Below are 25,923 nucleotides of genomic sequence, written 5' to 3' on the forward strand. Positions count from 1 at the left end.
TGTTGTGTAGTGAAATATAATGACAATACATGCACCAAAGTGGTTGTTTTGAGGCAGATTTTACATTTTAATTAGAATAACACATACACAATGACAACTCTTACCCACCCTGTCATCTTTTCCCTCCTTCTCCTGCATCTATAAATATGTACATAATTCATGATACTCTCAAACACTCAGCCACTCTGATTTATCTCTGATTTATCCAATAGTGTCCTTCCATGGCCTCGCTTTGCCAACGGCTGTCTTGTCTTTAGCTGATGCGGCGCCTATGGGAGGCGTCTGCTGGAGAGGATTTTGGGTAAAAGTCTGCCTCAGTGGACCTGCAGAGAGAGAAGGACTTTTAGAAATGACAAACTGAATGAAACACACTTGCTGCAGTGTTCGTTGTAAATGGTCTCAGGCGTCGGAACGCTTGGCAGCAGCCAGACAATCGTGCTGACGGCTCCATCTAGTTGTCAGGATGTGGAAGTACATTTGACAAACACTTGATTAGTGTGGCTTCAAACCTGAAGAGTGAGCTTTTGTGGCTCTTTGGTGATAACATTGGCCTGTTTTGTGAAAATGTTAAAGGGTATTAAAGTGGCACACAACAGGCAAAAAATAAATAAAAAAATTGTGACCTCATAAATTGCTTTTGTTACAGCAACAGCATCTGTAAACCTAAAATGTCCTCAATAAATGTCTGTTTTCAGATGTAAACACACGGAAAATGATACAAAAAGTGTGATTGATGTGGGGCTGCAACTAACAAATATTTTGATTTCTTGACCAATTATGTTCTTGCTTAATCATTTGGTCTATAAAAAGGCAGCAAACACAACAAAATACATATTATTGTTCCTACAGCTGATGTTTACTTTATACCAAGAAAATTAAAAAAAATATAAGAAGCTGGAACAAGTATATTTTTGCCAAACAAACGATGATCAAAATAGTTGCCAATTAACATTCTGTTGATTAATTTATCGATGTATTGACTAACTGTTTAAATACTAGTACAATAAACACAAAAAACACTCGTTAAGATGCTGTAAATTCAGCAAAAATTCACTCTGGAAAGTCTGTAAGGTTTCAGACTTGGTAAAAGTTTACATGCAAAACTCGAAATACTCATATGAGAGCCGTTTATCACCTGCTGATTTTGCTGTGAAACAAACTTTATGGCCTTGTTGATTCAACTGCGGCACAACTTGAAGTCTGTAAATCTGCAGGACTGAATACATACAGTAGCTGTACCAGAATTTTAAGTGTGTACCTGTTCCCTAAACTGCAGTCAGTAACATTTTATTAGGTGGGTCGTCTGGTTGTTAGTTGAAAAACTTGTATTTTCATACAGAAGGTAATAAATGAAGGTGATAATTTTTTAGACTATTTTCTAGCTCTCAGTCTTGTGTAAAAGTTTCGACAGTAAAGGCAAGAAAACATCCGCAATCCCCATTAATACTCTTCTCTTTTTTCTACAATTATCTTTTTATTATTCCAGTGTCATTGCTGCTATATCTGACTATGGCCACAAGGGGGAGCACCTCCTCTATTTGTATACTAGTACAAATAATGTACAAAATTAGGACATTGTATTGGAGAGATATTTTATTTTCCTATATATTTTTACCCATCCTATATTCTCATTTAGAAACAACTCCAGCCAGCTCTTTGTTCTGATGTCACAAATTGTAAAATCAAGCCAAACCAAGATATGGAGAGAGGATCTGCGTATGTTGGGACTGACCTTTGGCAGCGAGGTCCAGATGGTTCTTGATCCTTCGTTCCCTCTCTTCCAGCTGCTGGGCCAGCTGAGCATTCTTCCAGCCTGGAAACACAACCAGAGAAATAATCAGTGCTGCAATTTTTCTGATTTATTTTTCAGTGAATCAAACAATAAATAGATGAAATGTCTTAATCTATCAGATTTAAGTAGTTTAAAACACCAACCCTTCTTCATGCTTTCAATTAAGCCTTCATTTGGAGGCAGCGCGGACTCTGGGTGTTTGATCCTATCTGGGATCCTCAGTTTCTGTCTGATGAAGGGGTGTCTGAGCAGAGCGACTTGACCCAAGGAGAAGCAGTTGGAGGTCAACCAGTATGTAAAAACAGCCTGAGGTTTGTTTGAGGAGAAACAGACTTTAGACACTGAATGCGGCAAAGAGTTTAAGATCTTTAAACTGTATTTCCTGGTACTACCTGCTTATATGTAAGATGAGGGAGAAAAGAGTAGAGTGAGAGGCAGACTCACCGTGGGGAAGTTAATGGTGAGAGGGAGGATGATGAAGGGCATGATCCTGAACACAGTCTTCATGGCTTTCAGATTGGGGTTGTCAACACCAGACTCTGCACCCAGCTGGAGGCAACAAATGTGAAGATTATTAAGGTGACAGTCAGTCCAACGATAGTCCTAATAGTCTAATAATTAAGTGCTTGTGCTGATTGGTTATTCTGTCTGGCTTGATAATAACAGGAAGGAGACTGTTTTTGGCATAAGAGCACTGAAAAAATTACACATCAACAGGGTTCATATTAACATATTGGCCCGAATATAAGACGACCCCCTGTTCTCTCCTTTTCCAACGCCTGTTTTTGGGAAAAAGATTTTTTTCAGATATAACACACAGCTTGGAAGCGGTCAAGTTAGCATATTTCAGATTGTCTGTTTGACCTCTTCATCATCTGTGACAGCAGTAATTCTAGGCAGCTTTAAAGGACAGTTCGGACCCCGGTACGTTTCTGCAGTCAAGACGTTGGAAGACGCTTTTGACTTGTTTTCACTTGCCATGAATTTATTTCCTCTGTGGCAGAAAAAACACATCACATGAGCCCTAAGAAACACCTGTTAGTTAAACTGAGCTAATTAAACACTTTTAGTGCCGACAGATGCACCACAAATGGACTTGAATATGCTCGTTAGCCTAGCAACATTAAAGCTCCAAATCACCCATAATGCAGCACTCTCTGTAGGAGCTGCTGTTACACCAGTGCGCTCTCTTGTGAACATGTAATATAAGAAGAACCTCACTTTTTCAAATGTAATTTCCAGATTACATCATCCTATATTCAGGCCAATGCGGTATTTTACAGTTACAATGTCCCGTTTATCTGTCTGATAAGTTGAGTAAAAGCTGGCTCACCTCCAAGATGAAGAACATGGTTCCAGTGACGGCAAAAGGCAGGATGTAGAAAGGATCTGCTATCGTCAGATCTGGAAACCAGAGCACGCCACCTGTCTGCATGCTGGGCACTGGCAGGTAGGCCATCTTCCTCAGTGCGATGAAGAAGGAGATGAAGATTGGTGCCTGAGGGGAGATGGACAGATAAGTGAGTCGTCTTCATCATTAACAGATACAATGGCCAAACAGAAACTGTGCTACAAAAAACCCTACAAATCTTGAACATAATGTCACAAACTGGCATTAAGTATGAGGTTGGTATGCAAACTTAATTCATAAATCAGATCCTGATCAGTTTTTACCTCCTTATATTGTCTCCATTATTGTGATTATTTTATTTCATTCAGGTTTGTCACCACAAAAGGGCAACATATAGAAAACAGACATGAAAATGAATCCCGCTTTAATCGGTTAGATGCATACTGTGTTTTAAATTTGATTGGAAGAGATAAACTGACCTGCACCAAAGGAACCAGGAAGCCACGGAGAGGATTCACATCATGCTTCTTCTGGAACAAGTTCAGGTCGGAGTAGGCTTTGGCAACTGCAACATGAAAAACAGCAGCTCATTTCTGAAATTGCACACACACACACATCTGTATTGTGACTGAAAAGAGAAACACAGTGAAGAAACAGGAGAGAACGTTTACATTCAAATTTGTTTCCACTCTGTTTGGCCTCAGTCATCCTGGTGGTGAGTTTGGTCATCTCGGGCATGACGTTGTTTAGCTTGGCCGCCTCCCTCTGGCCCTTCACTATGACTGGAAACACAGCCATACGAGCGATCACTGTTCCTATACGATGGAGGGAAAGATTTACAGAAACAAAGAGGAACAGAAGAAGAAGATTAGAAGTGAGACAGGAAGTACATCCTTGGATACAGATATAACCTGCCTTCACTACTTTCCCAGAATGCCCGAATGTTGCTTTCTAAGTTTTTCTTGATCTGTGCTTACCGACAACGATGGCTCCCCACCAGGGTAAACCTAGATCCACATGCATGAACTCTAACAAGTTCTGGATCAGTCCCACTGGTGTGTGGGCGGCGAGTCCCAGCTCTGCTAAAGTGGGATCTGTAGCCGCAGCCTGCAGGACCTCCACCGCAGTCAGTGCAGCGTCGGCCGCCTGCTCAATGATTGGCTGCGTTATGACAGGGGTGGGGTCAGCGGGCCCCAAAACTGGAGGAGCAGCAGAGCTGTCCGATACTGGTGCTGCCACGGAAACAGTTTCGACTGGGATCTGAAAATATGAATCCAAATGGAGAAACATGATTCAGGTGAGAATATCAGCCACCAGTTCAGTGATTGGATGTGCGATGATGGGGGTGGGGTCTGCCGGCAGGGAGACAGGTGACGACTCAATAACTGGAGGTTCATAGGAAGCTGCCATGGATCCAGCCTCAGGTGGGATCTGGCAATATCAGTATCGATTTAGCAGTTATTTGATATAAATTTGACTCTTAGCAGTGATTTAGCGCACCATAAAATCTCCAATTGTGGCCGCAATTTGATTCAGTTTACTTTGAAACATTTCAATTCTTCCAAAAAGCAAAAAACTTATTTTCAAGACAAAATTTAAGCAATTGTCTTAAGGGTAATATGAAGATATACATTATGTGTGTGTGTGTGAGGATATAATCCCTTTCATATCTGTGGTTATATTAGTCCATTGTGGGTAATATTGCAAATCAAAGCTTTATGACATTTTTACATTGTTTTTGCCTTGATTTGTCAGGTATATTTCTCTTCTGGATAATACTAAAACAGGCATTTCCATCCATCTAGTTATTTTATCTGTTTTATATTCTCAATATATTTGACATTACATATTAATATTGCAATATAAAATTACTGTGATAAAATTTTTACTTAATACTAAATGTATTTTTGAGAAAAAATTAAAGTAGGGTTCCCACACCTCCTGAAACATCAAATTAAAATACTTTCCAGGCCCAATCCCCTCAAATTCAAGGACCCAACACAGAACAGTTTGAGACATGGATCAAAGTTAATTACTGTTACAACACAGAATACCTGGTAGGATTTACAGAAGCTCACAGACTATGTGGTCTCTTTCCTTCTTTAACGCAGCAAAACAATGTTCTATTCTTGCACAAAATATATAAATTCAAGCACTTTTATTGACCCAAGTCTATTTATGTCTACTTTCAAAAACTTTCAAGGCCTTGACTGTTTTTTTCAAAATGTCAAACACAGCATTGGAACACGTTGTTACTCCAAAAACTTAGTTACCAGTTACCAGTAAGTTACCAGTAATTTATGATCATATTAGAGATTTATTTACATTAATAATGATTGAAAAAAGGCAGTGAAACAGGCTTATATTTCCAATTCTGGTCATTTTAAAACAAAAAATGCTTTTTGTTGACCTGTAACTCAAATTCTTACAATGTATATTTGAATATAGCGTCATGTACATGGTGAAAAAACACAGACAGAGCTTTAGACTAAGCAGCCATAACAGGATAATCTCACTCCTCCGCTGGTCACTGATGCTACTCATACAACAGTTATCACCCGTGTGCCAACTCACCTGTGAGCTGTTGTGTCTGACTGCCACGGCGTTCACCCACAGCAACTTTCCATGTTGTCTCCGGCCAAGCAGAGTCCTTGTGGTCGGACTGCTGCACTCAAACACTGTGTGCAGGTGGGACCTCTGCAGCAACCGCTGTTTGTAAACCAGAGGGAACGAGCGTCAGGCAGGTGCTCACTTCACACAATAAAATACAACCTGATGACACATGTTGGTGCTGTTGCAGCCATGAAGGAAATCAGAAATACCACTGGAACAATATACAATGCACGTTTTATCATTCATAGCCTACATGCATTGAAATATTTTAGAGCTGAAACAATTGACTATCAGGAAATTGATCTGAAACTATTTTGATAATCAATCGTTTAAGTCACTGTTTTTTTTTTTCCAGAAAGGAAAAAAACTAATATTTAAAAGAGTGAAAGCAACAGTAATAAACAAGACTATAAACAACATAAATAGTCTAAAAAATATATGAGTGTATGTATGTAAAGTGCAGTATGCATGTCCTACCTATGATATATGACTAAATATCTATATGTGTATAGTATATGTGTAAATATATGTGCTTATGTATGTGTGTGTACCATCAGGTTGGTGTATAGTGCATGTACGCATAAGTGCAATATGAAGGGATCTTCTAATGGCCAGTATGAACCGGAGGAATAATTACAGAAAGAAAAACCTATGATGTCAATGTTAATTTGGGCTCCTGACTGTTTTATAACAGGCTTGAAAACAGTGACGTTACTCACTTGTATACAGTGACCTCTAGGGGCATTTAGGTGATTTCTACAGGACTCTGTGTTAAACCTGAGGTTAGTTACTTAAGATTTAGACCTGTATTAACATCAGTTAAACAAAGGGCAGAGCAACAGCTGTAATATCTGTACTTTAGGAGAGATTTCTGCGGTAGATGTTGACAAAGCTGGCAGGAGCCCCAGAGATGAAGGGTAAACCTCAATAATGCCATAAAAACACTCCTAATGATCAGCAGCAAGCATTTCGTTACTTTTAACTAAATTATCTATGTTGTCGCTTATGAACCGTGGTGATTAAAACTTAAACAGTGAAATGTGTGTCTCCTGTAGAGGCTGCTGCTGTCAAAGTCACACAGAAGACATGCACATTACTACGCTGTGAGGATGCTAATCGGCTAGCGAGTTAGCCGAGAGAAAGCCGCTGTTTGTGTCTTTGTTTAAAAAGCAGCGGGAAAGTAACAGGCAGTAAATTGTAAGTGAGACCTACGTGGTTCCATGTGTCTGAAAGAGGATGGCTGCCTCGGCTCGGTTTTCCAGTTTGTCTCAGAAAACACCTCGCTAAGCAGCCCGGAGTCACCCCACTCCTGATGGCAGCCATGTTGGCAGGGAATACAACCTGCTACGGAAAGCGCGAAGAGTCAATTCACTCGGCTGTTCTCAGCATGTTCTTAGCCCGACGTGACGTGTTGTTTGTTTTTGTTTATTGATAGGGCGGTGTAGTGTCATTCTGTTGAAATATAATGGGATTTCTCTCTGCCCCTTCTCCACATTTCTGCCAAAACTCAAACGATTATAAATACTTGTACACAGTAGCCTATATAATATTGTTAGGCGTCCAAATGAACATTGAAACAGGTTTTTCTTGCCATAATCACCCTTCCTATTCATACGGACCATTAGAAGATCAGTTCATAATGCACTTAAAATGTAAGTCAATCACTTTTATTTATATAGTACATCTTAAAACAACAGGAGTTCTAACATCTGCCTCAATACAGGCAGATGTGATGGGGGTCAAAATCCACAGTCCTCCTTCTGTGCAAAAATGTATTCAAAACTTTATCTGAAGTTAATAATAATAGAAGTTTCAGTTGTCCAAATGAGTCAAATCAAGTAGATATCTTTCAACATTACAGTCTTTTTTAGTACCAAAATCCCTTTTTTTGTTACTATACTTCCTCCACAGCTCAACAGGGAAACACAAAGAGGGAATTTGATGCTAAAAAGACTGTAAATGTGGCAAATATCCACTTGATATGACTAACTCAGACTGCTGAAGCCTCATATAAGCTTCAAATAAACTTTTAAATGCATTTTTGCATAAAATGACTGTGTGGACAAACTGTGGAATTTGTCCCCCATCACTTATATTGAAAGCACATTTGAAGAGGATCTTTTAACAGCCAGTATGAACAGGAGGAATGATTACAGCGAGGAAAACCTCTTTCAATGTTCATATGGACACCTGACTGTTGCTTTAAGACAGACATGTTATCCATCCAGCCCTTCTGTGTAAAGTTTATGCAGAAATGTGGCCTATAGACAAAGAATACACATCAACCACCCCCCATTTATTAATAGTATGAACTTTTATTTCATCCATGTATTTATTTCAATCTCAAAAACATAATAATCTTGCATAAAACATTGGTCCAAGGCTATAATTTTATTTAATTTTTTTAGTATCAATCAAAAAATCTTATGACATAAAATAAGTTTAATGACACAACAATATTGAATAACAAGAAAAGCCAAGAGAATAAAATGCTTATTTTTAGATATTTTCTCCATATATGTATGTGACTGAACTTCCTGCATGTTGACAGTGAAATTGTAACATTTATTCAAATGCAATATAAATTTCAAAATATTAAACATTTATTTTACATGTAGCGTAGTGGAAAGGTGCTCAATTCTGCTCACGTAGGTAAAGAAGTGTAAAAATGTGCAGACCTGAAGGCCATAAGCTTTCATACTGAGTAACTTAATATAGAGTAAACTTTGCAGAGGCCCAGAAGATCTGTAGCACCATCTATAGGTCAATCCTCTAATAACACTGAACAATTATGACACTGATGACAAAAAATGGTGTAATCTCCAACAAAGTTAGAAATTTTTTTCAAAAATGGCATATTTCTAAATTTTTCTTTACATTTTAGGATAAAAACAACAGACAATGAGCTCACATAAATGCTTCAGTTTCATACTAAGGTCTGGAAAGTCAAAGCAAACAAAGCAAAGAGAATTAACAGAAGAACTGGTGCAGATTCAACTGCTTTCATCTTTTCTTCTTTTAAACATCAAATACAGGGTTATATTTTCCGTGACCAGTACCAAGCGGCTATAAATTAACCAAACAAATCTCTGTGCTTCTGTTCCAAGTAACAATGGTTAAAACACAGTGTCCCAGTCTGTCCATAGATGAGGACTTGGTGTGAACAGGTTCTCTTACACACACCTGAGCAGAACTTGAGCTACAAGCAGGGTCACTTCGGCCACTAATGGTGTGACGGTGGAATGAAAATGAGACATTAAAGTATGGCACAGTTAGATCCTGAAGGGGTTTTAAAATTTGAGAAGTTTTCCATACTTTGATTTCTGCCCTCCTTGTCACCCATTGCACCATCCACAGTATCTGGGATGACACATCCTTTGCCCTCCTCTGCTGGAAGCCATCCCCCTCGAAGCTTGAGCGTTAAATCAATGGTATCCATGTGTTGGATTCCATAGTCAGACAGTCTGCCATGCTGCAGTACCTTTCCTCTGTAGATCAGTCTCTGCTGATCTACCATAATTACAAACACACACACACACACACACACACACACACAGTAAGAAAAGACTCATTCACTATCTGCCAAGGATGAAAAAAATTAATTCCAAAGATATAATTTATGATTCTTAAAAGGTCAATTCAATTTGTCCTTCTTGGACCTGCAACCAGTGTATTAGAAGTAAACATCTTGCTGTGCAATACATTTAAAATATATTTATTCAGCTTTGAAGGTGACAAATCACAGGGGGCAGCAAAAAAATATATAGTTAAAAAGACTATTGTCTATTAAAATATTGTAAAAAAAAAAAACAAACCCAACAGTCTGAGACAATAATAATGAGTTTGGTGATTTGCAGTTGAAAAGGCTTCAAGGTCCAGACTGAGAGAACATTTTTAGACGTCTATTTAGATCTTCGCCCAACAGCATTCAGCGACTTTATTTCAACAAATGTACATTTAAATACAGTAACTGAAATGCTGTTAAAGCACATTCAAAGTATACGCAGCCTGTTTAAAGGACTCACTTTCAAACTACATTGAGTTTGCATCTGAAATATGACATGAAACCTATGATTGTTCCATCAGTGCGACCAATCACATCATGAGTTATAGAGATAATTATCAGGCTGACTTATTCATTGATCTTGTGTGTTTAAAGCTTCATACAGACTTTTTAATTTAAACTGACATAATGTGCAACAAACATTTAAGTGCAGGAACTATTGTAATAACCTGACAGCTGCCTGATCGATGTGCACAGAGTCACAGTGTTATAACAGAAGGACATAAAGAGGTTTTATTCTGAGCTGAGGGTGAATTCACACTGTGTGATATTTGAATGTGAGGACTAAAACCGATGTTCAAATAAATGACTGACTACTGTCTAGACGCGGTAACATTGTTAAGGATAGTCCTTGAGTAACAAACTGATCTCCAACCAGGATTTTGACTGTGACTCAGGACGAAGGAGTTTAATTGACCAAACGGGATGTTCTCACTCACTCCAGCATCATTTTGAGGAGACGGTAACTACTCATGATGCACCTTAACTGTCAAATAGAAGTCAGCTATCAATATGTAGAAATTATTAAGTAATAGTTCAAACACTTAAATTTAGCCTTAAAATTCATGAATAACTAATTAACAATTTAAACTGTTACTTAATAATAGCTGGAAGGAAAACAGCTGATAAGTACTCCAATTGTTATCATTTGATTATAGATCTATAGCAGCGTCTGTCTGTCATAAGACACAATAGACAATTTAAATCAGTTAATTAATGAAAGAACATAAATGATGAAAAAGAGCAATAAAAACAGCTGCAGCCTGCAGAATATGTTTAAATAAAATATTGCTTATTTAGTTTGTGAACGTCTGACGTCAGGCTTAAGATGATTTTATAGGAGACGCAGCTGTGCAGCGTCATATTTTCCTGGAGGACCCTAATTGTACTTGATACAGAAAAGAAGAAAGGAGAAGCCTTTTGGCTGATGAGGAAAAATAATAAAGCTACAAGAGTGTTTTTTTTATGATTGATTCACGATTCATCTGCTGTATTACAACAACAGCCCGACTGTCCCGTCAGATCAGCTGACCAATTAATAACCAATCAATAAACACACTCGATCAAAGGGGTGTTGCTGTCCAGTGAAACACTTCCGCAGAGGATAAACCTGCTGGTCCCTTATTCTAGAGGACTGAATGAATGAGGAAATGAAACAGTGAGTCTGGCTCAGACTATAGTAGTATTTTTTTTATATATATATATATATATATATATATATATATATATATATCTTTATATACAGTCTATGGTCTTGCTGTGTAAGAAGGAGGAGAGAAACTCAGGGTTTGCTGAAGAAAACCTGTCATCGATTACCGGATGGATGACCCTGATGAAGGCCACATGCTGAAACACGTTGATCTAACAATAAAGTTGTACAGCTGCATGTTCAAGTCATGTTTTTCTTTCAGTGAGTTACCTGTGGGGGTGCCTTCCTTATATTGCATCTTTGCCCTCAGGTTGTCCACTGTCATCCCCTCATCGTAGTTGATCTTAATCATCTTCCCATTTGAATTTTTCACCAGGACCGTGCGCTCAAGCTGAAGGTCGGACATGTGTTGGATTCCACATTCAGACAGCAGGGTGGAGTCTCTCACATTCTCTCTAAGGTGCAGTCCTACGGTGAGCCTACCAAATTCATCTGCACAAAGAGAAATACACAAATCACACATACACACAGGCAGGAGTGTACTGGGAAATAAATTCAGCCCTGAACTTACCTGCTGGGACAGGTGTTGTAGCACACACTTTGTGCTACAAGCTGAAAACTGTTTACTGAAAACAGTCTTGTTATCTTCAGTTCACTGCAGGATGAATGAATAATGAAAGAATAGTAAATCGGGAGGGAGATGGTTTTATGAGGGATTTCAATTCACTTAGTTTCGTTTCGCAAGTTTCGCTAAACAAAGTTCAAGTCCCCTCTTAGGCTACATTAAACAATTCAAGGTGTGACACAAACAAAATCTATTTGCTGACATATCTGGATCCTATTTGTCACTAGTGGCAACAGGGGAGAGACTGAGGGGGAGTCATATTATGTAAGTTTTTACACCTAGCAAAATCTGACTCCCCTCTTATATTAAAATCGCAAGATGTGACCCACGCCAAAAATCACACTGCTGACATATGTAGTGGACTGTGTACATCAACTGGTTTCCTGCATGCTGATTGGCTAATGAATAGCTGACCAATCTTTTGACCTTACACTACACTACTAACAGGGTAAACAACCCAGACCCAAGTTTTTATAAGCTGCCAAACTGAAAAACTGAGGAGAAAAGGATAACGTTACAGGGCTGTGTGCTGAGTGGTGGAAGAGACTTGACCTGAAGTGCACGGACAGCGTGCAGCTGCAAAACCTCCGTAAAAATGACACATACCTGAGCATACACATACCTCTGCCAGTCACAGAGAACACACATGAAAGTAAAAACAGAACAGCTGTTTAATTGAAAGGTACGTAGTGTTTAGATGTTTAAATCACAGAATAACCTGCATTCAGCTGAAATGCTAACTGTAAAAAGAGCCTGAGTGGGAAATTATTTCATGTCTGTGTGTGTAATTTTTAATAAAATTCCATCTATGTTTACAAACTGTACTCCCATATCAGCTGTGAAAAGTGTCATGCCAGCCTGTTATGTAGTTGAGTTTGCTATATAGTTGTGCTATCGCTACTGTAGACGTGATGTCAGCCCTTGCATGTAGTTAGCATATACAATGCAATGGGTTTCAGCATATAAAGCTATAAACTACCTTTTATTCTCTGGTAGACATACATGACATGATTAAACCTAATGTTTTAAGCTAGCTACAGGCATGCTCTCTGTCTCTCCAGTGATTGGCCAGTGAGCCCAGCCAGCGGCGTAATGAGTCTCTGCCTGGCTCCAATGGAAGATGGTCAAGCGGGCCTGCCCATCACAATCAGACGTGACATAATGGAGTTCAGTGCAACTGTGGGATTAGAAATATTCAAAATAAAAACTCTCCAGCCGGGTTTCGATACCAGAGGCCTGTACTATGAAACAAGTTCAACATATCCTGGATATCTTTTCGTTATCTGGCTTCAGTGAACCTAACATTGGCTGTCCAGATAACCAGTAATATGAAACTAGTTATCAACCAGCTCAGTCAACCCAGGGTTTTCCTATCCAGCTACGAGTGCATTCATGTGAAAGAGGCGGGGTTGTTAATTACGAGCGACATCATCAGACCCATGAATGAAGTACTTCATGAAATGAGATGAAACATTGATACCAAGTACCTGTGGAGAACTTCTGTTTAAGAGACAGCAAAAAGTCATATTCAACAAAGTGAAATGTAAATGACAGCCTGTAATCATACAACAGAATAAGATGTAGAAACACTAGCAACAATTTCGCCATATTAAAAGTAGGCTATGGCTTAAAATACATGTAGGAATTATTATATATTTTTCATTTTTCATTTAATGTAATTTCATTTAGCAGACGCTTTTATCCAAAGAAACGTACATCTAAAACTGATACAACACAAGCAGGGATCTAGTCAGGAGACAACAACACGAGTAAGTGCCATAAAGCTGAAGATAGAGTCCGATAGGACGTAGATGCCCACAGGCAGTGCACCAAGTCAATGCATAGAGTGCATAGATTGCATAGAAGAAGGGTTTTTTTTTTCTTTTTTTCTCTCTACCTCCAGTCCATCAATTGCAGAGGTGTTCGCGAAAGAGCTGAGTCTTTAGTCTTCAATCTTAGTCTCAGATTGAGAGGGACTCTGCAGATTGAACAGAGTTAGATAACTCGCTCCACCACCAGGGAACTACAGAGGAGAAGAGTCTAGCTAGTGACTTAGGGCCCTGTTGTGGTGGTGGTACCAGGCACCTTTCGTTGGCAGAGCGTGGTGAGCAGGAGGGAGTGTACACTTGAAAGATGGAGTTCAGGTAAGCAGGAGCTGTTTTAGTTGCTGTTTTGTAAGCAAGTGTCAGGGTTTTGAATTTGATGCAGGCAGCAACTGGGAGCCAGTGGAGGAATATGAATAGCAGGGTGACGACCACACGTGCCGCCACGTCCTGAATCATCTGCAGAGGTTTGTATGTGCATGTGGGGAGGCCTACCAGTAAGGAGTTGCAGTAGTCAATGCATGATATTACGAGAGCCTGTACCAGGAGTTGTGCTGAATGCTCAGACAGGTAGGATCTGATCTTCCTGAAGTTGTACAGGGCAAACCGACACGACCGAGCGATTGAGGCCACGTGAACCTTAAAGGTTAGCTGGTCATCGATCATGACACCCAAGTTCCGGGCAGACTTTGTGGGCATGAGTTGGGTTGATTCGAGCTGGATGCTGATGTTTTGTTGTATGGAGGGACTGGCTGGGATGACAAGGAGCTCAGTCTTAGAGAGGTTGAGTTGAAGGTGGTGTTCTTTCATCCATGCTGATGTATTGGCAAGGCATGACGGGATCCTAGCTGAGAGTGTGTGGTCTTCCGACGGGAATAACAGGAAGAGCTGGGTGTCATCAGCATAGCAATGGTATGAGAAACCATGGGGGTGGATGATTGCACCAAGTAAGGTGATGTATAATGAGAAAAGAAGTGAACCAAACACTGACCCTTGAGGAACCCCTGTGGATAAGTTCTCCACTCCAAGATACTCTAAAATATCTCCCTGACAGGTAGGACATGAACCAGCAGAGGGTGGATCCTGAGATACCAAGCTCAGTGAGTGTGGAGAGGAGGAGTTGGTGGTTAACTGTATCAAAGGCAGCTGACAGATCCAGTAGAAAAAGGGCTGAGGACTGACCAGCAGCTCTAACTGAGCGTAGTGATTCCATAACCAACAAGAGTGCAGCCTCGGTAGAGTGACCCTGCTTAAAGCCTGACTGATTTGGGTTGTACAGATTGTTCTCAGAAAGGAATTCCGCTGTAAGTGAGGAGTTGATGGTGTGTGTGACTGCTGGGTTAAGTGTGGGGGAAATTTTCTGTAGCAAACTGGATGGTATTGGGTCCAGTGGACAGGTAGTGGGATGAGAGTCTAGCAGAATATTGGAGACTTCCTCCTCGGTCATTGGGGAGAATAAGGAGTGGCCTTGTTAATTGGCAGCTGTAGACTAATTTGGTCAGGTTCAGAGAACTGGTTACTGATGGCAGCGACCTTATCGGTAAAAAATGAGGCAAACGTGTCTGCAGTGAGCAGAGTGGAGGACGGAGGAGGAGGCAGATTGAGGAGTGAGTTAAAAATATATTAAAAATATATGACTTAAGTACAGAGAGAGTATTTTTTGCTATTTAGTTGGATGATGAAGAAACCATTCTGAATATGTCACATAAAAAAACAAACTTAAAAGTAATGCCAGACTGTTTCTGCTACCGAAGCAAAGAGTGTTAAAGTATTTAATGACTGATGAGGTCTGTCTGACCCAAATGTTGCATTTATAATCATGGAGCCAATTAACAGTGTGGATTATTTTTCTGATAAAAGACAACATTTCGTTTTTATTTCTAGTTATCGTCACATAGTTGTCTCATGTTATTCTGAGCTGCAGTGATGGAATCAGAGTGTAAAATCATCCACACTGTCACCTGTCACTCTGGGGATAAATAAACTTTATACTAGTTGCGTAAACGATCTCTCCATTTATTAGAAGCTCTGTTTTAAAACCAAAGTGGAAATAGAAAGCCTGGAACAATAAAATGTTTCCACTGACCTATTACAATATATATTGCTCTTTTTTACTTGTCACTTTATTGTAAACTCAGGAGTTTTGTCCATGCCGGGAACTTGTAGGAATGATGACTTTTTTCCCCCAGTGATCTGATTGGTCAGTGGTTGCAGTGTTGACAGGTTGTGATCCTCTGAGGTTAACCTGCTCTGGAGCACGTTAATTGATCAGCATCAGTTACCATGGCGATGAACCCCAGTAAGAAGTGAACCACCGTTGTAGGACTGAAAACCCAGAGTTAAACCTGCAGTTACCTTGCTAACCCCAAATCCTGCATCGTAGTACAGGCCTCTAGTGTTAAACCTAAAAGAATAAAAACATAAGGATATAAAATCATAATCAGGCATTTGCAAGGTGAGTTACGTTTCCTCTTCCGTGATTGGAACATCAGAGGGCTGTACTACGAATCAAGTTCAACATACCCAGGCTTTCTTTTTGTAAGCTGGCTCGACAGCTTGGTATCATGACAGTGGTTATCAACTTTTTTTTGTTAACTCAGGCTTTCTGCTTCAGGCTCTGTGCGTGCTCCCATAAAAAGGGGTGTTTGGCACGTTATTTGACTCTTCTTCTGCACAAAATGGACCAATTGTGTGCCGCCTACTTCAGTCAAGAGGAACAGGTCATTATAATGGAGAGCTATGAAGAATATAAATACATTATCATAACAAAAAACAACACTGTTACCGCAAATGAGGCGAGAGAGGAATGCTGGCAGAAAATTGCTGATTGTGTAAATTTGTTAAGAAACTTATTCGTAATTAGTTTATATACTTATTTTACCACTCAATGCACTCTCTGTGCCTCCCAAATCCAGAGCTCTTAAACTTTAAACTTGATGCAGCAGGTTTAAACATTATACTCAAGAAGTGAATTTAGGGTTTGACTCTGTCCCATAACGAAAGATAAGTGGAAATCATTGATAGATTGAATATTATCTGTGATAAATACCAATAGACTAATCAATTTTATTTTTTTGTTCAAAGTATTTTTTCATTATTATTTTTTTTAATTTATTTGAAATACAGTTTGATATATTGTAACAAAATCCCATCCCACAAGTAACCCTAACCTATTGCACCATTACAAATTTACAATATGACATATCAAATCAATGGTAAGTATGATAAAAGGCTAATCAATTTTCTAATTGGTGTTCTAATAGCTGCAGTACCAGCAGTGTTAAACGAACTTGGCAGAAAAATCAGGTGGTTAGCGAAAGGGCGGCGCTTTTTATCGCCAATTTAAGCCGAAACTCGGAACATAACCTGATCCGGATCAGGTTAAATTTGCAGCATAAGTTACCATGGTGATCTAGCCAGGTTAAAAGAGAGACACCTTTGTGACATTGAAAACCCTGATTTTAGGCTCAGCATACCTCACTAACCCACCAATCTCCCTTCATAGTAATTCCCTCTGCTGTCATCATGAGCCACTCCCGACGTTTACAAACCAAGGTAACCAGTTAACAGGAAAACCAGTTGATTTGTGACACCGGTCCAACCGAATTTGTCCCGGTATGCCTGATGGCCAGTACACCACATACACAGGGAATTTATTATAGCTCAAACATACCCAACAGTATTTAAATGAAATAGTTTAAACTTCACAAGCTTCATTAAACAGTTGAAAGTTCAAATCATGTTTTTCTTGTAGTTCCTTTACCTGCGTATTCGGGAAAACTCTCTGCTATCTTCTCCTTCAGCTGCAGCACAGTCATTCTCTGCAGCTGCTCCTCTGAGTCGCACAGGTCGATCTCCTTCTTCTGCCCCATCAAACCATGAACCACAACCTGGTAGATTTTACTCATTTTGCGCTGTTTTTGTGTGCGAGCTGCTGCGCTGCTTTCAGGCTCTGCCACTTCAAGGTGTTGTTTGTTAATCTACGGGATCTGACGTCAGGGAGGAGCAAAGGGACACATTCACTTTCGCCTTAAAAAAAATGTGATAATAATTACAATAATAATGATAATAAAAAATGCTTGTTTTATTCTCCTCAGCGTATAACTTACACTTATATTGAAAACTTAATAACAGCCTTGAGTCTTGTCATGAAAAAAAAGTCTCATCACTGACATATTTTTTTGGACACTGACTGTGTGTCAGTTACCGAGATAACTTATCTGTGAACCAATAACGCTCGCTGTCAGGTGTGTCTCCTCTCTCCTGCAGAGCCATTTCATCATTCATTCAGTCATTTGCAGAGGTTTATATCAGAATCAATCCTGTCCAGATATTAATTTGTTACACAAAGTTACATCAGTATCAGTCATTTCTTTGAACAGACATTTTTGCTCTCAAAAGTAACTCAAAATGATAAAGTACAGTAAATTATATAATTTTGACATGCATCCAGTCCTACTGAGTCAAGTTTAAAGATTATGCTGAACTATAGTCCATAGACAAAGAATACACATCAGGCCACCCACTTATATACATAACATTTATGTCATTCACCTATTTATTATATTCTATTCAATCATCATAACATGATCTTCCAAAAACACTTTTTAAGTCTCTATCAAAACATTGCTATGATATATATTAGATGAGCTAAATGACACTTTGTAACTTGTAACATAGGTCAATTTCGCTCACGCAGGTATAGAAGTGTAAACATTTGCAGACTTGTAGGTTATAACCTTTAATACTGAAAAAAAATCATGTTTTATCTTTTAGTTCCTTTACCTGCACACTCGGGAAGCCTCTCTAGTATTTTCTCCTTCAGCTGCTTCACAGTCATTCTCTGCATCTGCTCCTCTGAGTCGCTCAGGTCGATCTCTGTCCTCTCCCTCCTGTCATCAATCACGACTTTGTAGATTTACTCATTTTGCGCTGTTTTCGTTTGCGAGCCTTTCAAGTTCAGCAACTTCAGTGTTATTTCTGGTTAAAATACGGGAACTGATATCAGGAAAGGGCAAAGGACACATTCACTTTTGTCTTAACTTGTCTTAACTATTTTCTTCTCCTGTTCGTATTGCGTCCACTTATTTAGTAAAAATTCATATCGAGTCTTATAATAAAAAACAACCCTCATTACTAATCAATGCTGAAACTGGCTTATTTTTTCACAGCTTTTTGTTGATATTTTCCAGTCCACCTTGAAAGTGGCATTATACACCTGTAGATGATATTCAGCCATTTTCAAGCTAATTTATAAGTTCAGTAAGACAGAAAATGCCACTTTGGATTTTATTAATATTCAGGATTATGATACTCTGTGATGTTCTTTGTCATATTGGATTGTCGGTTTCTCGAGATTGTTTAATACTGAGCAGGTCGGACCACAGCAAATAGACAGAAACAGCAATAAGACTGAAAATCAGTTTACCATGAGTGAGGACGATAAGAAAAAAAATGCTATAGTTAAAATGATTAAAAGATAGACATGAAAAATTCACAACCTATCCTTTAAGTACACAAATACACATCAGCCACCTATTAATTCATAATAATATTAACTTTTATTTCATTCTTGCATTTATTTCAATCTCAAAAAACATGATGATCTTCCATAAAACAGTAGTCCAAGGCTATTTTATTTTTTAAGTCTCCATCAAAAAACATTGTTATGACATAAAATAAGTTTAATGACACAATAATATTTAATAATAGGAAAAGACATGAGAATAAAATGTACAATGTCTATCAGATGTTTTCTCCATACATGTAAGTGACTGAACTTCCTGTTTGTTGTACAGGATAAACATCAGTGAAATTCTAACATTCATTCACATGCAATATAAAATTCAAAGTATTAAACAGATATTTTACATGTAATGTAGCTGACAAGTGTTCAGTTTTGCTCACATAGGTAAAAAAGTGTAAAAATGTGCAGACCTGTAGGCTGTAACCTTTAATACTGAATAATGTGACAAAGAGTAAATTATGACGGTAGAGTGAAAATTAAACATTAAAGTACAGGGCCTGACTGATACTGGATTTTTGGGGCCCCTGCCAATGATGTTAGGGAGTAAAAAAAATCTGATAATCTTATATATACAGAAATATATATATATATATACAGAAATATATATATATATACAGAAATATATATACAGAAATATATACATATATATATATATATATATACACACACACATATATATATATATACACACACATACACACACACACACACACATATATATATATGTACACACATAAGCATTAGTGTTAGAGCAGCATGTTACTGTTGTAGCTGCTGGAGGTGGAGCTAGTTTCAACTATTTTATATACAGTTAGAAAACAGCTGTCAGCAGCTGTCCTGACTCCTTGTAACAAACATAAAGGTTGTTTTCCCTTTTCTACTACAGCACAACTAAACTGTTTCAGTAATAGTTTTGGTCAATGAGCCATTGTTGGATGTCTAATTTTTTCAAAATGAAAAACCAAAATGTTATTTTTTTTACCTTTCTTTTTTCCTGCTGTGCCAAAATCATGCTGAACAGTGAACTTGGTGTAGTGTGCTGTACACCCCCAACAAGTAACCATAAATTTAAAAAAAAAACACAGAACAAAAAAGTATATGTACATATATGTTAAACTTTAAGAAAAATGATTAAATATACATAATATTCTGCCAATATATTTTTAAAAAATATATACATATATATCGGCGCATATCAGAAGACATATACCCCCATACCAATATATCTGTGATAGGCCAATATCGACCGATATATCGGTTGGGCTCTATTGAAGTATCCCAGTTATATCCTTAGTAGGTTTAGAAATCTGGGAGCTTTTCAATACTTCGATTTTTGCCCCCCTTGTCACCCATCCCACCATCTCCAGTCCCTCCAATGCCCCCTCCGGGCCAACCTCCACCCGCTAGACGCTCAACCATTTGAATGATGGACATGTGTTGGATTCCATATTCAGACAGCTCGGTGGAGTCTCCAAACAGCTTCTTGTTTGTGAAATTCAGTCGTGCGGTATCTAAATTAGGTGCACACAGAGGAATACATACATTTGTTATAGCTTAAAAATACCCAACAGTATTTAAATTAAGTAGTTTAACTTTCACCAGCTTCAATAAACAGCTGTGAGTTCAAATCGTGTTTTTCTTTTAGTTCTTTTACCTCCATACTTAGAAAGCCTGTCTGCTATCTTCTCCTTGACCCGCAGTGCAGTCATTCTCTTCTTCAGCTCCTCTTTGTTGCACAGGTGGATCGCAATCTTCTTCCCCCTTATGCCATAAACGACGACCTTGTAGATTTTACTCATTTTGCGCTGTTTCTGTGTGTGACTTCAGGGTGTTGTCTGGGTTAATCAATGGGATCTGACATGAGAGAGGGGTAAAGGACACTTTTACTTTTGTCTTAACAAAATCATAATGTTACTGGCCTCAGGCATGAGTTACCTGTGAACAGATGAGTCCTGTTTTATACATGAAAAGCAGAGACAGGACAAGTTAGTTGTGTTCGTTCTGCAGGCTGTTCTCTGTCTTTATTAAAACAGACTTCATCTTTCTTCTCTCTTTTAAACTTAAACCATAAGTTTATTGTTCACAATAATCTTCACGTAACAAAAACCATAATTTATCTATTCTCAATACAACAATGATGAACTGTCACCGGTTACTGCAAGAATAACACAAGGCTGAAGTTGGCATCCGATTCACAGCTTCTGATTGGAATTTCCCAGTCCACCTAAAAAGTGGCATAACGCCTGTAGATGGCGGAGTTCAGTCATTGAACTGAACTGAAAAACCTAACAAATAGGGGGAAGATGAAATGAGAATGAATAGTAGAATGAAATTGTATTTTTTGTTGTCCTCACTCATAGTAAACTGATTAGACCAGGTCCAGATCAAAAACCACTATACTTAGACCTGTCAAATCTGGACTAGATAACCAATGAGACCCAAGACACTCATTAAAACACAATTGCATATTTGTGAAACCTTTATTCTAATTGTGAAAACTGAAAAAGGGCAAAGAATCTTTAGCCTCTCTTAGATAATTTAGTCCATATTTGACAGGTCTAAGTATAGTGGTTTTTGATCCAGACCTGGTTTAATGTGGTCTAGACCCTAAAAATAGAAATAGAATAAAGATTTCATAAATATGAAACTGTGTTTTAATGAGTGTCTGGAGTCTCCATGTTAATCCACTCCAGAAATAACAGGTCTAAGTATAGTGGTTTTTGATCTGGACCTGGTCTAATGTGGTCTGGATGGGGAAAAAAAACAGTGAAATTGCCCTTTTTTTTTTCAATTTTCACAAATATATAATGAAGGGTTCTAGATCAATATGAAAAAATGCTACGGTAAAAATGATTAAAACTCAGGATTATGATACCTTGTGTGATGTCTCCTGTCATACTGGAGAATTAGTGTTAAGACTTTTTAATAGTGAGCAGGTAGCAAATAGGCAGAAATAGCAATAAAACTGAAAATCAGTTTACCATGAGTGAGGACAATAAGAAAAACATACTACAGTTACAATGATTAAAATTTAGGACAATTTCATTCTACGATTCATTCTCATTTTATCTTCCCCCTATTTGTTATATTTTCAGTTAATGAATTAGCTTCAAAATGATTGAACAACGCCATCAATAAGCATTTTGCTATTTTTTAGCTAGACCAGGAAATACAGATCGGAAGCTGTGGATCGGATGCCAACTTCAGCCTCGTCACGTATGACTTCTATTATGACCTCTACACACCAATCAGTAGTTACGTTTACCATTAATAGTTATCAAATACTGCTGTAAACTCTTTGTGTACTACAACTCACATTATTTTACTGCTGCCGTAACCAGCTTGCAAGATATACTTTACTAGAATCTTTAACGCTGTTTTCAAGGTTGTTTTGTTTAGCCTTTTCTGATGTACTGTATACACGAGCACTTCTACAAAATACAAACATTTATACATATATAATATATCAACACCCTTGGTCATTTAACATTACGAAAATATCACATTTAACCGTCCTACAACATTAACATAGTGCACTGACTCGAATGAACGACTATTAACATTTAAATAACTATACACTAAACATGAAGCTCACTCCCTTAAAATCTACAGTATTCACTTCGTTAAATGTTACATTAAAACCTTGTATAGGCAGTTGTTTTAATGCAGATGTCCAGGATTTACAGTACTAACAAATGAAAACACGCAACACGGAAGACTGCGCGTGGTTGCACTCACGAGAGCTACAAAAACTATTTCAAAAACTAATTCAAAAAAGTTCCCAAAACAGTTTTCTACCTTAATTTGGTCCGGACCACATCGGAAAGGCTTTAAAAAGTGGTGTAACGCTCGAAGCAGACTACTCGACACTGGATCGATCCTTCGATGCAAAAGTAAGCTAACTTGTTGCTGGCTGATGTAACACAAGTCATGCGACCGTGCAAAACAAATATACGTCACACGTGCATATTGGGGGCGTGTTGTGCTCATGTGCGTGTAGTTGACAGGCAGATTGTGCGAGTGTTTGATAGAATGAGGAAGCAAGAAAAAAAGGAATTCATATGTGTGGGGGCACTTTGTCTTGATTATTCCTAAAAAGGTCAGGTGTTTGATCTGTGCTCAAGAGCTGACAGTGTAACCAAACCTTTTTAAACAGGCTAAAAGGTGCCTTAATATGCCAGCAACATCGATGATATGTGAACAGGTCTCACTGGAGAGGCAGTGACCAAGAGGACGTACACATCAAAATCCCCCACAAGTTTTTTTTTTCTTTTCTTTTTTCATTACTTTCCAAGTTGCACAAGCATATCCTTAAATACTATATTATCATTATAGCACAATCACTTTTATTCCTTTATTTCATGTCACTGCTTAAAGCCAGTTATTATATAAGTCAATGTCCCTAATTAATCAAGGAGTTTATAAAAGTAGAAAGGGATTACTATAAACCTTCTTAAATATGACAGAAAACATCAAACAGATGACAGCGGTGAGTTTAGTCGTATTTTGCCTGTTTCATGACGTCTTGTCTCGAATCTTTACATATAAAAGCAATGTCAACGTTGCCCAGCAGATGTCGCCATTTTGACTGTATCAAATGCTTCAAAACGGTGAACCATTTTCAACACAATTGTTTCATATGATTCAGTGCTTCAGAAAGCTTAATTTCTCTCATCACTAATTGCGAGCTGTTGCGCTGCTTTCAAGTTTTGCTACTTCAGGGTGTTGTCTGGTTCATATAACCATAATAATAATGTAACTTGTACTTTTTGTAACAAACACCCAGAGACTGTCTTCATCTCTCCTTTAGAGCCATTTCCTCATTCATTCAGTCATTTGGAGAGGTTTATATCAGAATCAATCCCGGTCGGATTTTAATTTGTCACACAAAGTTACATCAGTATCAGTCATTTCTTTGAACAGACATTTTTGCCCTCAAAGTAACTCAAAACTATACTTAAATACAGTAGATTGTATCTTTGACATGTTATGCATCCAGTCCTACTGAGTCAAATTTAAAGATTATGCTGAACTATAGTCCATAGACAAAGAATACACATCAGCCCTCTCATTTATATACATAACATTTATGTCATTCACCTATTTATTATATTCTATTCAATCATTATAGCATGATCTTCCAAACACTTTTTAAGTTTCCATCAAAACATTGCTATGATATATATTATATAGGCTAAATGACACCATGTAACTTGTAACGTAGCTGAAATTGGTCAATTGAAGTGTAAACATTTGCAGACTTGTAGGTTATAACCTTCATACTGAACAAAACCTGATAGAGTAAATTTTGCAGAGGCCCAGGAGGAACTGTAGCATCATCTATAGATCAATCTCAAAATAACACTGAACAATAATGACACTTGTGACAAAACATTTTTTTAATTTCCAACAAAGTCAGGAACATTTAACAAGAATGACATATTATTCCTTTACATTTTAGGATAAAAACAACTGACCTCTTGACCTACGGATGCACTTTTCTTTTTCCATGAGCATGAAAATGCTTCAGTCTCACACTACAAAGCAAAGAGGATTAACAGAAGAACCGGTACAGACTATGTTCACTGTGAATACTGAAACAAGTCACGTCAAACAAACTATGTTTTCACTCACATTTTTAACACAAACATCTTCAGGAGTTCAGGATTTAAGGATAACTTTTGGAGGTTTTTAAGCAGCTTTAGTGTCTCTTTAAACAATTCCACAGAGTGTTTGTTATGATTTACAGAAACTGGTAGGTGGAACCACCTGTTTTTAACAAGGTTAGTACAAATAATCTGTGTGTGCTGGTTCATCTGATCTGTTGCTTGGTTTGCAGCCACGTCACTTAGTCAAACATCAGTTATTGTCACATAAAGGGAAAAAAGAGCTGCTCTCTAAAAGGGCTCAGTAGCTTACACACTCTGTTAAAATGACCTGTTGCAAATGTGGTCAACAATAAAATTAAAGCTACAAGAACCCCGGAAGTAATTGTGTCCTGTGTGGCATCTAATTCCACGGGCTACAGTAACATAAAGGAAAAGTCATAAAACACAATACAACTTAGAGTCAACATCAGATCATCTTAACACTAGTTTTTTTTATATAAAAATCACTTATTCTCATTCTGTAGCATTTATAACTCATGTCCAGCTGATAACAGTCCAACTGAAGATTTGAGTCTCTTCAGTCAGTCCAACTGGAGTCTTGAAGGGACGACCAGACGTAAATACTCTTTGAACAAGGTTTGATCACAGCATGTGAGGATAACATCAGTCTTCTTAAAGAGCTGGTGGACCTGACTTACTCCAATCATTTTATTTGCTACTTGGACAAGACTGTTGATGTGAAACTGGTCTTTTTAACATGTTTCCTTGATATACCCCAGGTAACCCATGTTTATGAATGTATTCTTCACTACTTTTTTAAGTTTTTCAGTTAATGAATTAAAGTGAAAATAACTGAACAGCATCACTTCTCATATCACTTTTAAGGTGGACCAGAAAATAAACTGTGAAAAAGAAGCTGGGGTCAGTGTCATCATCAAACAACACACATTTTGAACACAGAGTTTGTCCAGTAGTCTGCATGTAGCCTATTTTTGGCTCACTGATAGTGATACTGATGACGACCATTACTGAATCTATTAGTTTTCTTCCTCTTCAAAGAAACAGAGTGTCAGATGCATGTTGAGACCAATGCAGAAGATCTGACAGGTGAGGTGAAAGAACAACAGGGTGAAGACATGAATCTAGAAGAACTGAAAGAAGACAAGAACACAAAAGAAATATAGGAGAAATAAACACTGATGATGAAGAAAACAGACAGGTGGGACAAAGTGAAGAAGATGAGGGACAGATGAGAGTAGATTTGAAAAAAGAGACAAAGACCCCAGAGTGGGTGTTGCACAATGTTGGAAAGTGTCAAACTTCATTCCTGTTAGATGAGATATATATGAGACATCAACTGACATCATTTT

At 38.1% G+C, this 25,923-nt stretch overlaps 2 protein-coding genes and 1 long non-coding RNA gene across 3 annotated transcripts; all 3 read right to left on the reverse strand.

The window, feature by feature from the left end:
* Positions 1-43: 43 nt before the first annotated feature.
* On the reverse strand, positions 44-7,121 carry oxa1l (OXA1L mitochondrial inner membrane protein). Its single transcript, XM_067579475.1, has 10 exons — positions 6,969-7,121; positions 5,718-5,852; positions 4,121-4,403; positions 3,815-3,958; positions 3,623-3,708; positions 3,126-3,290; positions 2,237-2,341; positions 1,936-2,098; positions 1,733-1,813; positions 44-323 (listed from the first exon to the last, which is right to left on the reverse strand). Exons 1-10 carry the CDS (start codon positions 7,077-7,079, stop codon positions 202-204), a joined length of 1,395 nt encoding a protein of 464 aa, XP_067435576.1. The 5' UTR covers positions 7,080-7,121; the 3' UTR covers positions 44-201.
* Positions 7,122-8,109: 988 nt separating this feature from the next.
* LOC137174443 (polyubiquitin-like) lies at positions 8,110-22,915 on the reverse strand. The gene is made up of 4 exons (XM_067579713.1): positions 22,743-22,915; positions 17,181-17,406; positions 11,240-11,461; positions 8,110-9,266 (listed from the first exon to the last, which is right to left on the reverse strand). Exons 2-4 carry the CDS (start codon positions 17,323-17,325, stop codon positions 9,013-9,015), a joined length of 621 nt encoding a protein of 206 aa, XP_067435814.1. The 5' UTR covers positions 17,326-17,406; positions 22,743-22,915; the 3' UTR covers positions 8,110-9,012.
* Positions 22,916-24,319: 1,404 nt separating this feature from the next.
* Positions 24,320-25,341, reverse strand: LOC137174853 (uncharacterized). Its single transcript, XR_010925492.1, has 2 exons — positions 25,162-25,341; positions 24,320-25,126 (listed from the first exon to the last, which is right to left on the reverse strand). It is a non-coding gene; the product is annotated as an uncharacterized lncRNA (long non-coding RNA).
* Between the last annotated feature and the right edge of the window lie 582 nt (positions 25,342-25,923).

This window comes from Thunnus thynnus, chromosome 22 (genome assembly GCF_963924715.1).
Source record: "Thunnus thynnus chromosome 22, fThuThy2.1, whole genome shotgun sequence".
Taxonomy (NCBI): Eukaryota; Metazoa; Chordata; class Actinopteri; order Scombriformes; family Scombridae; genus Thunnus; species Thunnus thynnus.

Coding starts and splice junctions, on each gene's coding strand:
- oxa1l (XM_067579475.1), bottom strand. CDS start 7,079: ATGGCTGCCATCAGGAGTGGGGTGACTCCGGGCTGCTTAGCGAGGTGT. Junction 4,404..5,717: donor TCAGACACAACAGCTCACAG/GTGAGTTGGCAC, acceptor TCATATTTTCAG/ATCCCAGTCGAAACTGTTTC. Junction 3,959..4,120: donor GTGGGGAGCCATCGTTGTCG/GTAAGCACAGAT, acceptor TCCATCGTATAG/GAACAGTGATCGCTCGTATG.
- LOC137174443 (XM_067579713.1), bottom strand. CDS start 17,325: ATGAGTAAAATCTACCAGGTTGTGGTTCATGGTTTGATGGGGCAGAAG. Junction 11,462..17,180: donor GAGTTTTCCCGAATACGCAG/GTAAAGGAACTA, acceptor CTCTTTGTGCAG/ATGAATTTGGTAGGCTCACC. Junction 9,267..11,239: donor TAAGGAAGGCACCCCCACAG/GTAACTCACTGA, acceptor TAATTATGGTAG/ATCAGCAGAGACTGATCTAC.